Below are 15,222 nucleotides of genomic sequence, written 5' to 3' on the forward strand. Positions count from 1 at the left end.
AAGTAGGCATTGCATTCCAGGATAGAATCTGAAGAAGCTGAGTAAGACGAAACTATAGTACACAATGAATGCATCACAAGATCCTCAAACAAGGCGCCCAAAGGAAGAAGGCACTGCCGGAGATGTAGAAAGAAAGCAAATCATTAGCACGCGCTGGAATTTACAAAAAACAAGCAACTGCCAAACATGTCAACAAGATATTCAACCACAATTATCCAAAATCGTTACATTTGCACAAGTGCCCAATAAAAACAACGACCTATCACCAAAATCTGCAACACTCATAATTGTGAAGCACATTTATAGCAATCATTCTATATACATCTTTTATAATACCTGTGGTAACACAAGCTGACAACAAGAATCTTCTGATTTCCATCATTGCTCAATATGTGCATGGAGAGAGTGTCTATCACACCGTCACAACATAAAGAATAGTTCTTCGACCCACCCAGCTTTCAGACCCCAACTCAATCTTAACAATTGCACGGTCTCTGGGTAAAACAATTTGGCAAACCTTTGCAAGCCCAACAATTCGGTCTGCAGAAACACCATTTCTTTAGTATGAACTCAAGCAAGGATGAAATGCTACCTCCTCCATGCGGAAAAGCTTCGGCATTTTGATCCTGTAAGCTACTGTGAGCTTAATTAGTGCCAACCAACCCGAGATGGAAAGAAAGGGTGGTCGATCAAATATCTGCGTGTTAAAAGTGCAAAATTGAGAGATCATCGGACCTCTCTGAATGCCTCAGATAGTAATTGCCCGCACGTTCATCACTTGAAAATCCGCAGGAGTCCGAGACCCAACGCATACACGGAAATAATCGTACCTGTGCCATTTCCATGAGCAATTGAATATTCCATGGTGATGAAACCTTCAGTAAAGCAAAACTGGTTTTCTATGTTTCTGAAAAAAACAAAGACCATATCCAATTCATGCTCAGCAGAGATAGTTCAAACCTATGCAGTACTTGATGACGTCATATTTTGAACCTTCTAGCTGCATTTTTAAGGCATTGATTTCCTGGAAAATCAGACGGTAGAACGTGAATTGCAAGTGTACATAAATTTTACATCACAATCGTAAGAACAAAATTAGTAAAATTACTTTGTCGAGTTTGTTTGTCAAATTGGAGGTCTCTGCACTTTGATTTGCTAGCTCTTCTTTGATGCGGCTGAAAATAGCAGTCCCACCTTAGAAGCTAACCAAGCACCCACATCACCCTGACACATACATAGATAAGGCTCAGCTCGAGAATGGAATATACCCCCGTTCCAAGTTCAGATCCAGCCGTTGCCCGGCAGAAACTTTGTCCATCTCAAACCTGTTAAAAGATGAGATTGTGAAATCATGTTGCTTTCAACCTTAACCTTGAAGAAAAATGTCACAAGCCCGAACTCAACCTTATTTCACCATGTAGTTTCTCAATGTCCCCTCGTAGCTTTTCAGTTTCACGATGTATCGCAGAGAGCCTTTTCTCCTGCAAATTACAAAATCAATCAATCAATGAATCTCTCTCTCTCTCTCTCTCTCTCTCTCTCTCTCTCTCTCTCTCTCTCTCTCTCTCTCTCTCTCTCTCTCTCTCTCTCTCTCTCTCTCTCTCTCTCTCTCTCTCTCTCTCTCTCTCTCTCTCTCTCTCTCTCTCTCTCTCTCTCGCTAGAGTCATGCGGTACGAGGATCAGAGATGCCTGGGTTTGTTTTTGCTCAAGCTGCACAGACACGGAGAGAGCATGATGAGAGGAGAGGCTAGCCAGTCTCAGAGACAGATCACAGACTTCTTTAGAGCTGCCACTGGACATTCGGAGGAGTTATTACCACAGCAGAGCTCGTCGCTTTACACTAGAGGCATATTGATCGACCGAGCGACTGAGCTGGGGAGATCCAGACGCCCACGACTGCGGAGGACTAGACAGCATCGACGGAGGCTGCATCAGAGGATTCGGATTACTTTGGCTCGACATGCACGACGCCCGGTCAGACTACTGACCATGGAGGAGATTGATGAGATCCGCCAGCGACCGATGCTGGATCTCCTGTGATCTAGCTATCCCAGCTAGCCGTTTAGCTGCTTAGTTCACACCTAGCAGTTTAGGATTCCATAGTATTTTATTTTGTCATTTTGTCATCTTGTTACTCTGACTTTGTATCAGATCCACCACATTGTAACTTTCTGGTCTCATAGGTCACTTTGGCCTTTTGAAGACATTAATATAACATTTCATCTCTCTCTCTCTCTCTCTCTCTCTCTCTCTCTCTCTCTCTCTCTCTCTCTCTCTCTCTCTCTGTGTGTGTGTGTGTGTGTGTGTGTGTGTGTGTGTGTGGAATGGCTCGCGATGGAATGACCATTCTGCACAGGGCACGTAAACTGGTCGTGACAGCAGCAAACTGTTCATGAGCAACTCCACGCACATCGAGGCAATGCATTTCAGATCAGGTCGTCAGTTTTTTCTTGTCTGCGTGTGTACTGTAAAGCAGGTGACAGCTTGCAGCCCATCATTTGTAGGCAGGCGGCAGCAAGAACAGCAGTAGCAGGTCAGTTTTTGACCTGCACAGGCAGCAGCTTGTCAGTTTCAGGTCTGCGCGTGTGTAGAGCAGGCGACAGCTTGCAGCTCATTCATTGCAGTGGCAGCAATCATTTTTTGACTGCGGAGAGTCATCTTCAGCAGTAGGTGATTGTGTGGTAGCAGGGACATCACAGAAATAATATTCAGCACACTGTATACTGTTGAATACAGCATTTTTCTTCACATTTGAGTGCTCTGCCTGGCCGACGATTACTTTCTTTCAAGAAGGGGGGATGTCACAAACTACTGACGTGTCGAAGCCTTGAAGAATGGAGACAACTTGGAGATCCTGGCCGAGGGGCCTAAACCCTAAGAAGAACAAGTAACAGAAGAAGAAGTCCTACCAACTTATGGGGACCCCGTCTGATGGGGCCCCAGTGACATAAAGGAAGTAAAATAAAGCAGGACCACACACACACACACACTCAAAAACTAATGACGTGGCAGTTGTACGGACGCTCCGCGTTTTGCACTAGTTGCTGACGTGGCAGTTGTACGGAAATCCGTAAAACGCGGTGGCAGCTTTTTTGGCATTGCTTTTGGACCAAAAGCTTTTGAGTTTTGAAGGCTTTTCACTGTAATTGCTTTTCAGGCCAAGGGCCTTCAAATATGAGGTTAGGGCTCATTCTCTGGCATGCTTCCTAGAGAAGGTGCAGAGTCTGGAGTATCGGCTTGTACTGTGTTGATGCAATATAAAGAAATACCGAAAGGGGCGCCAAGGTTTGAGGCCAATACTCTCTGGGGTGGAATTCCGCCACTCCGAGTCGCGTGTCGTCTCTCTCTCTCTCAATTCAGTTGTTATTGAAGTGCTAAAAGTTTGTTCGGTCTGTTCTTTTCTATTGGCACGTGGTGCCCGTCTTCTAACATGGCTAAGCTGTGTGAAACTCCAGGAAGGCCAGATGTAGCAATCTGTGCAGTAAAGGTCCTCCGAATCAAGGAAAGCGAGACTAAACAGTCTGCACTATAGAAGATACCGTAAGCTGTAGCAGTCACAAGGAGACCGCACGGACCACCATCGAATGGTGTCTTGTCAATAGATAGGGTTATCCAAGATGAGGGGCAAGTCAGACTAACAGTCTGCGCTGTGAAGGGCCTCTGAGAAGAGGTGTGGTCAGACAAAGCTGTTTGCACCGTAATCATCCTGTATGAAGAAGGGAAGCCAGACTGAGCAGTCTGTGTTGTGAATAACCTCTGAGAAGAGAAAAGGCCAGACCAATCTGTTGCGCCATCTTGTCTGTATCTCCTGCCTCCAATCCTTCGTTGTCAACCAAAACAAATCCGCACCAACAACGCCATCAAACCGCAACTTGGTGTGGCTCTCAATGCAAATGTAAATGAGCTCGGGGGAGTGGCTTGCTGCCCAGGTTGGGGGATAAGGTAGTTGTAAGGTTGCCGAGGGTGAGTGTAAGAAACTCTGAAGGTAGCAATCCAAAAGATCGGGAGTGTAGAAGAGCAACTGCACTACCAACATTTGGATTGCTACCTTCAAAGTTTTTGGAAAGCTGGATCAACAAGCGTTTTTTTGCAACAGCCACCTTTGCGGTAGCTTCTACAGTGCAGGCTCTTTAGTCTGGCTTTCCTTGATTCGAAGGACGTTTATGGCGCAGATTGCTACATCTAGCCTTCCTGGAGTTTTACACAGCTTAGCCACCTGGCCACACTGGGTTACACGTTCCACATTGGGTTATAGGTTCATGCATTTACAGGCTTCCGGTCATTTTCATGACAGTTCCTGGGCTTCTCCATTTTCTCCAGACTGTTGACTACAGACACCATAGATCCTATTGGGCAGGACACTTGCAGGTCTATTGGCACTTCTTTTACGACAAGGAGTCTTTTTCACACTCAATTCGGGACCTTCACGCAGTATCTTCACCTTGTATCGGCGGAGTACAACAGTTTACTACACTGCTTGTGACAGCACTTTACCATGGAGATCTCTCGGCGGTTGGGTCACCCCAGACTGCTGCTACACTCGCAGAGTATTGTCCTTCAGTGGACATCGCAGCAGACATCTTCATCGTTTGCCCCACATCTTCGGCTTCACGCGGTTTGTTCAACATCCGGTGCTGAGAGGGGGTGTTAGACTTACACCACTCTGCTGCTTCACAAGTCTAGGACATACATGTATAGCTAGTGTGCCTCCGGGCTGGCCACCCATGCTTGCATATGCATATAGGTTGCACTGTCCGGCCGCCCACATTTGAGCCGGCCGTCCGCCTTCTTTTGTCCGGGCGCCCATCCTATATTCCTTTTATGCTGGGTCCTGAGGCATCCTTCTGGCTTGCTCGACCTCCCCTCCTCTCACATCTAGCGTTTGTCTACGGTCTCTCTCTCTCTCTCCCCTCTTTCACGCTTCCGCACACGCGCACTCTCACAAGTATGATGCCATTGTGAAGAATGGCACATCGTCTTTGTGTAATTTGTCTCCTTGTAAAAGGGTCATTGGTACTAAGTGGATTTTTTAATTGAAACGTAAGCATGATAGTAGTGTGGATCTCTATAAAACTAGACTTGTGGCAGAAGGGTATGCTCAAAAAAAGGGCATTGATTTTGATTAAACTTTTGCATACACTTGTAATATGACTATAATTCGTAGCATTTGTGCATTGGCAATTCATAATGGTTGGAATGTACATCAGTTGGACATAAAGACAGTCGTTTTAAATGGTGATTTGCACAAGGAAGTTTATGTATCATAACCTCGTCGGTTTTTTCAAAAAAGCAAGGAAAACAAGGTGTGCAAGATTAAGAAGCCTTGTATGGTTTAAAGCAAGCTCTAAGTGCTAGGTATGAGAAGATTTATGCTTATTTGGCTACACACCACTTTCAGAATAATTCAACTGAAGGCACACTTAGTAATACTACTTTTAGGATTGTGTGCTCTTGACAATCTCCTTCATGTTCTCCATCTTCTCGTGCATTCCTGCAACCGTATTTCCAACAGTAGACTGTTCAAAACGCACCCTCCAAGGGCAACGGCAACCTCTTCCCAAGCGCTGTTGTCACTTTTCAACCACGTCCACTTACTAACAGATAAATAAGTCTTCTATAACAATCTCTGAAGCCAAAAATGTTGTAAAGGAAGTGTGGGATGCATCCAGGTTAACCGTGTACACTCAGTAGATGCATAGGTGCTGTAACTATGAAGCAAACTTTTTCTTTTTTTAAGACAAGGAAAATCCTTCTTATTCAATAAACATCTCAGTATACAAAGCCAATCACCACAGAGGTGTCATCCCCATACTATCCATATTACATACAAAAAATTAACCAAGACTATTTTTTGGTTTTCAAAAAGAGTCAAACTCTTAACTACTGTACAAAATTTGCCCCTTTTCAGTTACCTGTGCAGTTTGTAAATCTGACTGCAGCTTTGTGCATGCGGAGCCTAGCATCATGTTATACTGTCAATAGCAGAGTGCAAACATTAAAACCTTGGGACCAAAAATCATTGAAATGTAGCTGAAAAGGAAAACCCCCAACCACAATGTTCAAGCAATGTTTAGTTTTTGTATACCTGGTCTAACTCAGACTTGGACACGAAAGAGTCTGATACATTTTGCAGGCAATCGTTGAGTATATCAGTCATTGCTGCAGTGATTGCCTCAGCCTGCTTAGCATCAAAACCTTGTGCTTCTAACTTACGTACCTGCCACCGAAAGCACATTCATTGACCTTTCAAAAGTAGATCACTCAGGATAAAAAGATGGAGAAAAAGATTTTGATTATTCCAATCCAGCATGCAAACCAAAGTCTACCACATAGATAGATAACACCTAAAAAATAAACGCAGATTTCTTAAAGTATTCTCGATTTGACATTTACCAAAGTCAGTCCACATAGATAGATCAACTAATTAACAACTGAAAGATTCCTAGACATTTTCCATAAAGGATACTCTTTTTTTACACAAAGTTGACAAAACTTTAACTAAAAATACCAGAGCACACATATCTTCTATCTAATTTAACAATTCCATCATATTCAGATCCACAGGCAGTTTCAGTGTTGCCTTTCACATCCTTGTCTTCATAGAAAAGGCATGACATGGCCACATGGCAGCTTCGCACTGCAGCTATTGGTGGTTGATCATGTATTCCCCCCAAAACAACGTCAAAGCTTGTGATTTAACGTTGCTGCCCATGTCTGGGTGGCAACTCTCAGTGTATTGTCCAGTACCTGTCCACTCTAAGCTTTGGAAGTTACCAAGGAAAAGAAACCTTCATTACAAACCTCTATACTTTACAAACCTCTATACTTTGCACCTTTCCTCAAATCTAGCAATGGCACATTCAAGATACCACCTTACCAAGGATATCAATCTACCAGCAATGGAGAGTAGAGAACGCACCTTTTACAAGCAAGAACAATTGTCTAAAAATTAAACTAACATGAATGTGCCACTTTTACTGTCTTCAATAAGCCCACCTGTGATGGTCAAGGCTGGCTTGTAGCCCATGCTTGAGCCCTTAAAGAGGCCAAAGAAGCCATCTTGAAACTTTGCAATCAGCCCCTTGTATCCCCGATCCCTCTCAACAAGAAAGTGTGAGGTATATTTGTGAGGGTGTGCACACTCGCAGGCTGAATGTTCTAATGTCACTATGGGGAGTCATTACCAGGCTGCAGAGCAGCATGGAAGCAGTATGTTGAGTTAAAAGCGATGGTAGGTGATGGTTCACTGCCCCAAGGCAAGAAGGGCAGCAACAATTTTGTTCGTCTTCATTCGGAAAAAAAAAATACCTCCATTTTTTAAACTGACTGAACCTTCAAGGACAGGGATAGATGCCTACACAGAGTTGGGACATAACTTTACTTCATAGAATCTGAATACAAATGGCACACTGGCTTCACTTCTCTAGTCTTTTCTTGTTCTCCAGATGCATTCCTCTCACGTAAACTAAATAATGATAAGAAAAACTATTTTGCATATTGAAAGAAAATTCTCTCATTCATGCATTGAAGCATTGGAAGCACTTCAATTATGGTGGTTGAGTTTGAGTTTCGCACATATCACCAAGTAGTTGGATGGCACATTGGTCATTGTACACCTAAGGGGTTACTCATAATAACCTTTTACTCAAATGACAAGGTCATGATGAGCCAAGGATTTTATCACAATGAATCAAAGGTTCATTCCCTATTGAAATGGCTATAGGCCTACAAGGTAGGGTTTCATTTGGTACATGTTAGTTACAAGGTGTGCAACATGGCCTAAAAACCCATGGAGTTCGGTTTAGCCGGTGTGGAGCAAGGTCTATGAGGGTCCCTCTCACTCATGTCGCTGAGTATTTCAAGTTACCTCCACAAAAAGTACATCTCATACTTGATGGACGCTCTATTTCTTGACATCATTATAGGAGACATATTCCACATGTGGAGAATACAAGTCCCTTGGACTGACACCTACGCCTATTTCCCCAATTGTGTGTCACGAAAGAGTCGCTAGGTGTTGGTCAAATCCGTTTATTAGACCCCTTTGAGCACGTGATATCAGGAACAATTTCAGTAGCCAAAAATTATCACATACCTATTAAGACTTGTTAATGTTACAAGTATTGTTAAACAGCATTAACGAATGGTTGTTCGAGTTTCTTCTTGGCCTATAATTTTGCATACCTATCACACATATAGCAAGAGTATGTCCCATTAATCAAAATGTTTCATTGTTCGTACCTAGATGTGATTTATCTTCACATTCTATAATAGTCTAAATGTTTTAGCAAGGCTATTGGGTAATTGCAGTGGGAAGTATTACACATTTCATTCACTCATTTTTTATGTACGCTATGAGCATAACATCCACCATAAGCATTGGCAAGTACAAATCATTAGTCATGGAAATGCAAGCTCGGATACGTTTTTGCTAAATGCACACACACTCGGTGTTATAGGCCCTAGTGTTTAGCAAAGGCATATTTGTAGTGGCATGCAAATTCATGAATTTGCTTATGAAGCTTTTTAGCACCACAAATGCAGTATCTTTAGGGTATTTTTTGTGGGTCTACCAACCATTACACGCAGTCATAGCTCAGTTGTCACGTGCACATCTAACCCTATGTGCATGTGGACAAGCTATATCAGGTCTAGGGTTCAGGTCAGCTTAGAAAGTGTTCTGGCACCTTTGTGAGCCTGTGAGCAGGCCGTGCATGTCGAGGCACTTAGACTAGTTGCAAAACCTTTGGTTGCACACAACATGATCATTAGCATGGCATTCAAATTTCAGTACCCATCACGAGCATTTTACAAAGCATAGAACGCTTTTTCCCAAAATACGCATTTTTCACTTATTTATTAATAAGTGACTTTTGTTGGAAAAGTAAGTAGGGCAAACTGCTAAGGAAATATAAAAGAACCCTGACAGTCACTCAGTAGAAGTAGGAGAAACAAGGAGAGCACACGCAATCTCTTGCAGCAGGCCCTCTAGCGTTTTCCTCCTCAGCAAGACCCCCCTCAGCAAGAACTAGCGTTTTCAACAAGACCTGTAACAGACTTGGACACTCCAAGTCAAGAATCATTCGCGACAGCACCAAATAACCACTTCAAAACAATTCACAGATCACAATAGATTTGCACTCGCCCGACGGAGTTCCATGCCTAGAGATATTGGCCCCAAAGACTGGCGCCCCTTTCGGTATTTCTTTATGTATTAAATCAATGTCAAAGTACAAGAGAGCGGTTAGGGTTTCACTCTCAAACTCTACGTCCACATGCTCTACAGAGTGAACCCTAAACCACTTATTTAAAGTTTACAAGGGATGCCCAAAAGCAGAGCCCCAAATGCTTCAGAACAAAAGCAAAAATTCTCTCTCTCAAACCCTCTATAGGGCTTTCAAAATAAAGCAAGTAATCTCTCTCTCTATCGCCTTGCGAAAGCGTAGAGCAAAAGGCATCAGTTTGCGTCGCTTGGCTGGCTGTTTTTCATCCCCGCAAAATCCGGCGCTTTTTCGGGAAATCCGTACGCTGGCCACGTGGCATTTTCAGCCGCCCAAATCAGGGTTTCTCCCACATTTAGGGTTTCAGCCAGCAGTTAGGGTTAGGGTTTCCAAAAATTAGGGTTTTTGTAAATTAGGGTTTTTGGCAGAAATTAGGGTTTCTGTTGTCGATAGCCATCACTTTGTGACATACCCCCCTCTTGAAAGCATTGTAATTGACCGCAATTACGCCTGCAAAACCGACAGAAGCCATAAACCGTCTTAGCAGACACTGACTGTTAGTACCTACGTACTAGGAACACACATCTAGTACATGTACCAAATCGACAGTCACATCACAAGACATCACAGGACATCACATGACATTCAACATTCATTCTGATCTTAGACCATGACTTATTGGCAATGTAGCTAGCAATCGCATCTAGATCCAATCGGGACCTCATCGATGTCTGATTGACTAACCCCTATTGAAACCATGTCTATTCGAGATCAATCAGACCAAAATGCTACAGTCATTTCGTCTATCAGTTCCTGCACTCGAAATAAGTCAAGAACAAATCAGTATCATAATCAGGAATTCCATTTCATAAAGTCATCGAGCAGAATACTGTCAGCTCTCAGTATCCCTGAAGCTCAAAGAGACATCAGTGACTTTAGTATCAAAATCAAGGCATCTGTTGACAAAAGAGCGGAGTGACTCCCCTCTTGTGCATCCCACTGCACCAGATCTCCGGCCAAGCTGAATTTTGGGTTCCGTTTGGAGTAGACTATGCTAAACCAAAAGCATCGAGGTAAAGTTTCACAGTTCGAGGAGTATCTGCTAGGTCCTCCTCCTCCATCCACTTTGCATCAAATGCAGGATAGCTCTTGAACTTAACCAAGAACCGCCTTCAGACTTTACCTTTCTTCGTACCTTATGTGCCAAAATCTGTTCAGGAACAAGGATCTCCTCGTTTTCTTCCACTTCGGGTTGCTCATCAGGCTCCCCATCATCAGACACATCACCCTTAAAAGGTTTCAAGAGACTCACATGGAATGCATTGTGAATCCTCCAAGTATCTGGCAATTTCAATCGAAAGGAGACATCATTTATCTTTTCAACGATCACATACTAAGCTTTGGAAAAAGCCTCTCCTTTCTCTTTTTCTTTCTTAGGCGTGCCTTCTCAAAATGTAAGAGCACCCAATCATCCTCCTTCAATTTCAAGTCGCGACGATGGCGATCCGCTGCCTTTTTTCTACCGTTCTTGAGACTTCTGCAAAGTCTCGCGAACCTTGGTAAAAGCCGTAACCAAATCTCGTGTATATTCATTCGCTTCAAAAATCTTATCTTTCGTGCTTAGGAAGGGTGGAACCTTCACAGCACCTTCAACAATCTCAAATGGCGCTTTCCCCGTCGAAGAGTGTTATCGTGTTATTGTAGGCAAATTCCACCAAAGGTAAGTGCTTTTCCCATTTGAGTCTTCTGATCCGAGATACAAGACTTCAACAAATCTAAAACCACTGAATTGACAATCTCAGATTGCCCGTTAGTCTGCAAGTGGAACGATGATGAGAACTGCAACTGCGTGCCCATGTTCTCCCAAATTGCCTTTCAAAACAAACTCGTAAATCTAAGGTCTCTGTCGGAGACAATCGCCTCGGGCATGCCATGTAATCGAAAAATCATCGTGATCATTCTGTGTTCTCGGGAGATCAAAAATGAAATCCATTGCAATACTTTCCAAGGGGCGGGTGGGTATGGGTAAAGGCTGTAACAATCCCTGTGCCTTATGCTTGTCAAACTTGACCTTATGGTATACTAAGCAACTGCGCACAAACTCTTCCACATCCTTTTTGAGTCTCGGCCAAAAGAAGTATCTCTCTACCCCTTTCATGGTGGTAGCAATGCCGCGGTGACCCGGTAAAGGTGGACAGTGGCATTCAGTCATAACCTTTTCCCTCAACGGCTGTGTAACGCACAACATGGTTTTTCTCATCAAGTAGCCTTCCCGAATGGAGTATCCTGCTACTGTCTCCCCATCCCGTATCTGTGTGAAAATATCTGCAAAATCTGTATTTCTGCAATACTGGTCAACCATATTCTCGAAGCTCCTATGATGTATCGCGGAAATAGCCAGAACCAACGGCTTCCGAGATAAAGCATCTGCCACCACATTCTTCTGTCCCTGCACATGGACAATCTGGAAATGAAACTGTAACAAGATGTTCGCCCACCGCATCTGCTTTTCTGAAAGCTGCTTCTGTGACAAGAAGTAGCGCAAACTCTGATGGTCTGTAAAAACAGTAAAATCCGCTCTGAGTAGGTAATGCCGCCACTGAGTAAGAGCATGGATAACGGCCAAAAGCTCTTTCTCATAAATCTGTGTTGTCATCTCCAGCCTAGAGAACAATCGGCTCTCCTAAGCAATGACATGGCCTTCTTGCATTAAGACCGCACCCAGACTACGACCACAAGCATCACAATATACTTCAAATGACTTCTGCAAGTCCGGCAAAGTCAAAATTGGTCTTGTAGTCAATTTCTCTTTCAATGTCTCAAAGGCAGTCACCTCTGTGGATCCCCACGAGAAAAGCACTCCTTTCTGTGTCAAGATATGCAAAAGGGGAAGCAACCTCTGCAAACTTTCGTATGAACCGCCTTTAGTACGAACACAGTACCAAGAAGCCTGTAACTTCATGGATATTCTTCAAATCAAGCCAATCACGTATGGTCTCTATCTTTGCCGGATCCATTTGCACTCCTGCTACTGAGACAATATGTCCCAAAAAGTGTATCTCTGAAGCAGATGATCTCTGTGTTCTGCCTCATTCTTGAAGAAAACAATGATATCTCGAAAAATCCTGTCCATCATCCGGTTAAATGTCGCAGGAGCATTGGTTAAGCCAAAAGGCATCACCAAAAATTCAAGTAACCCAAAAGTAGTCCGAAAGGCTGTCTTGTAGACGTCTCCTGACGCGATTCGGATATGATAATATCCACTCTTCAGATCAATCCTGCTAAAGCACGAGGATCCCTGTAACCTGTCGAGTATATCATCGATCCTAAGAATCGGAAATCTGTTCTTCATGGTGATTTTGTTGAGAGCTCTATAATCGATGCACATTCTCCAAGATCCGTCTTTCTTCAAAACCAACAACTCTGAAGAGCAATACGATGAAGTAGTAGGCTAGACAAGACCCTTTTCTAAGAGATCTTTCACTTGGTTCATAATCTCTTCATTATGTGCTCGGCTCACGCGGTAAGGTAGCCAGTTCGGTGGTGTGCTTCCAGGTATCAGATCAATGGTATGATCTTCAGGCCCCCTAAAAAAAAGCAATCGACATGAGTGTGGAGAAAGACCTTCACTTTTCTCATTATAACCAAGGTGGGTATCATATTGCATAGACCCATGGGGCAATTCAAGGATGAGTATCCCACATACACCCCTTCTTGTACTTCCCCTCATCCAACCATCCTCCTTACACCTGTTTTCTTTGGGAGTCATCTTTGCTTTCCTTCACTCCCCCCCCCCCCCCTCCCTCGAGCTGGTGTTTTCAAGCTGTAGAATTACCATTTACCATTAGCCTTTTTCATTATCTATGATTCATATAGTTGTAACTTTTAGTCTCATAGATCTTTTGGCCTTTCAAAGACGTTAATAATACAATTCATGTCATTTTAATCTTTTTTTCCCAAGAGAAAATCTTCTATTAAAACAAATGTAAGGACAAAGCCTCAAGTTAAATGTACAAAAGCTGAACACCACAGAGGTGTGATCCTAAAAATGTCCACAAACATACAATGAATGACCAAGACTATTTCTTGATTTTCAAAAAAATCTCACATCTCATAACATATAAATTTTTCTATGATCCAAGAGGAGGAAAATTCTCCTCATAATGTCATACGCACAGTAAGAGTAACATTTATTAGAACTAAATGAAGGGACAATAGAATCTCCAAAACCCATTAATTCTGGTGGTAACCTCTAGAGGAAGAAGATGAAGCTTGTAGAGGTGGATCCTCTTGCTACTGCCTTCTTCTCCTCTTCTTTGCTTCTCTCCTCCTAGCTCTCTCAACCTCCTCTGTGCTCCTAGATCCTGATGATATTGTCCATCCTGCAATAGTGTCTGTTGACTATGCTCTGGATGCTCTAGTGTAACAAGTTGCCATATGACTTGCTCTACCACAATTAAAATAGTATCCTTGTAAACCAATGAAAAATACTCTATGTTGTATGTCACCTCCATGAACAGTGGGGAGAGATGAATAGTGGAGGATTTTTCATGCAAGAGGGGTGAAAAATCAATTTGAGTGTGGGGGTGCATATATGACCGTCAAACGGTACACCACCCTCATCCAACAAACTCTCTCTCTCTCTCTCTCTCTCTCTCTCTCTCTCTCTCTCTCTCTCTCTCTCTCTCTCTCTCTCTCTCTCTAGATTGGTTATGCCATTTCCCTCTTGAATAACAGGTGTTGAGTTCAACTCTCCTCGTCGGATAGATCTTTAAGGTCTCCTGGGATAGTTTCCTACAACGTTAAAACAATCTTCTTCTTCTTCTTCTTCGTCGTCTTCTCTCTCTCTCTCTCTCTCTCTCTCTCTCTCTCTCTCTCTCTCTCTCTCTCTCTCTCTCTCTCTCTCTCTCCACGTTATTTCTAATAGACACAAGCAGAGATAAGCTTGTTCTGCTTGCAAATGAAACTTAACATGTATGCGTTGTCTGGTGTGCACACACACCCATACATACTGAGAGAGAGAGAAAAAGAGAGATACCAGAGCAAGGGTATCGACAAGAAGAAGCTTATCGGTACTGTTGGGAGCAATTGAGAGCTGCGATAAGCTCCTGAAAGGATCTTTTGACGCGAAAAAACTGCAAATAGAAGAGTATGGTATTCGATGTGAAGAAGCCTCTACTGCGGAAAGAGCTGATGAAGCTGGCGAAGAAGGTAGTGAAGATGGAGTCGTTAATCTTCCCGTGCACGAACCTCGTAGAGCAGAAGCACGATAATGGCGACGCAAATTGCATGCTAGCGTTCTCAGAGATCCCATTGCAGCGCTACCATTACAAATACAATCGACAGCTTGCAGCTGCCCTGACGTGGGGGCGCGACAAACTCGACTCGCTTAGAAGAATATGAACATGAAGAGCGCGCGCAACACACGGGTTCATGTTCGATCCCCGTGTGTGGTGTAAAATGGTGATGCGTAGGTGGTTACAATTTTGGAAATTTTTATTACTCGGCATCTTGTGAACATACCCTGTCAAACAAAGAAGTATAAGGAAGTGAAAATGGAGCAGGAGGTGCAGAGCGAATGGGTTGGAGGACACGTGCACGAGCAACGTGGCAACCAATCAAGGGTCAAGGACAGCCGTGAGTGGTGAGGACGCCGGGGGGGGGGGGTGGCGGGTTTGCAATTTTTTTCTTACTGACAAGGCACTCACTTCACTCAGTAGAGACTCTTTGCCTTCAGGGCTAGTTGTGTCCATGGAAAAACAATCCGAGACCCCTGTACAAGTTCGAGTCCATCATAGGAACTTTTGATAAAGCTGACCAAAACGTAGAAGTTCGTGAGCAAATTTGCCGATGAGATTCTACCTAATGTGAGTGAAGAAGAGCCAGTATGTGCAGGTATCAATGGTTGAGTATGAAAATTCAATATCATGCTCGCATACCATTGCGTTCAGACGGGGTCAAAGCGAAAACCCACCCTCAATCTCCCTTCACCCCCTACTCG

General features: G+C 43.5%; 1 protein-coding gene across 3 annotated transcripts; it reads right to left on the reverse strand.

Annotated features, from left to right (window-relative positions):
* Positions 1 to 211: 211 nt before the first annotated feature.
* Positions 212 to 14,623, reverse strand: LOC147420411 (protein FMP32, mitochondrial-like). 3 transcript variants are annotated; one of them, XM_086504200.1, is made up of 9 exons: positions 14,260 to 14,623; positions 6,086 to 6,217; positions 5,913 to 5,972; positions 1,405 to 1,481; positions 1,269 to 1,325; positions 1,109 to 1,175; positions 961 to 1,024; positions 736 to 830; positions 212 to 540 (listed from the first exon to the last, which is right to left on the reverse strand). In XM_086504200.1, the coding sequence occupies exons 1-8, from the start codon at positions 14,533 to 14,535 to the stop codon at positions 775 to 777; spliced, it is 789 nt and encodes a 262-aa protein (XP_086360326.1). In that variant the 5' UTR covers positions 14,536 to 14,623; the 3' UTR covers positions 212 to 540; positions 736 to 774. The 3 variants fall into 3 exon arrangements, with proteins under 3 accessions (XP_086360326.1, XP_086360325.1, XP_086360324.1); XM_086504199.1 differs by having other exon boundaries at positions 212 to 626; XM_086504198.1 differs by having other exon boundaries at positions 212 to 830; positions 14,260 to 14,622.
* Between the last annotated feature and the right edge of the window lie 599 nt (positions 14,624 to 15,222).

The sequence above is a fragment of the Adiantum capillus-veneris genome, chromosome 28 (assembly GCF_014529385.1).
Source record: "Adiantum capillus-veneris isolate H3 chromosome 28, ASM1452938v2, whole genome shotgun sequence".
NCBI lineage: Eukaryota > Viridiplantae > Streptophyta > Polypodiopsida > Polypodiales > Pteridaceae > Adiantum > Adiantum capillus-veneris.

Bases quoted from the DNA above. Each gene is read 5' to 3' on its own strand.
- LOC147420411 (XM_086504200.1), bottom strand. From the start codon at position 14,535: ATGGGATCTCTGAGAACGCTAGCATGCAATTTGCGTCGCCATTATCGT. The intron at 1,482-5,912 runs GTAACTGAAAAG...TGTAATTTGCAG, and splicing joins CAGATTTACAAACTGCACAG to GAGAAAAGGCTCTCTGCGAT. The intron at 1,025-1,108 runs GTAATTTTACTA...CTGATTTTCCAG, and splicing joins TGACAAACAAACTCGACAAA to GAAATCAATGCCTTAAAAAT.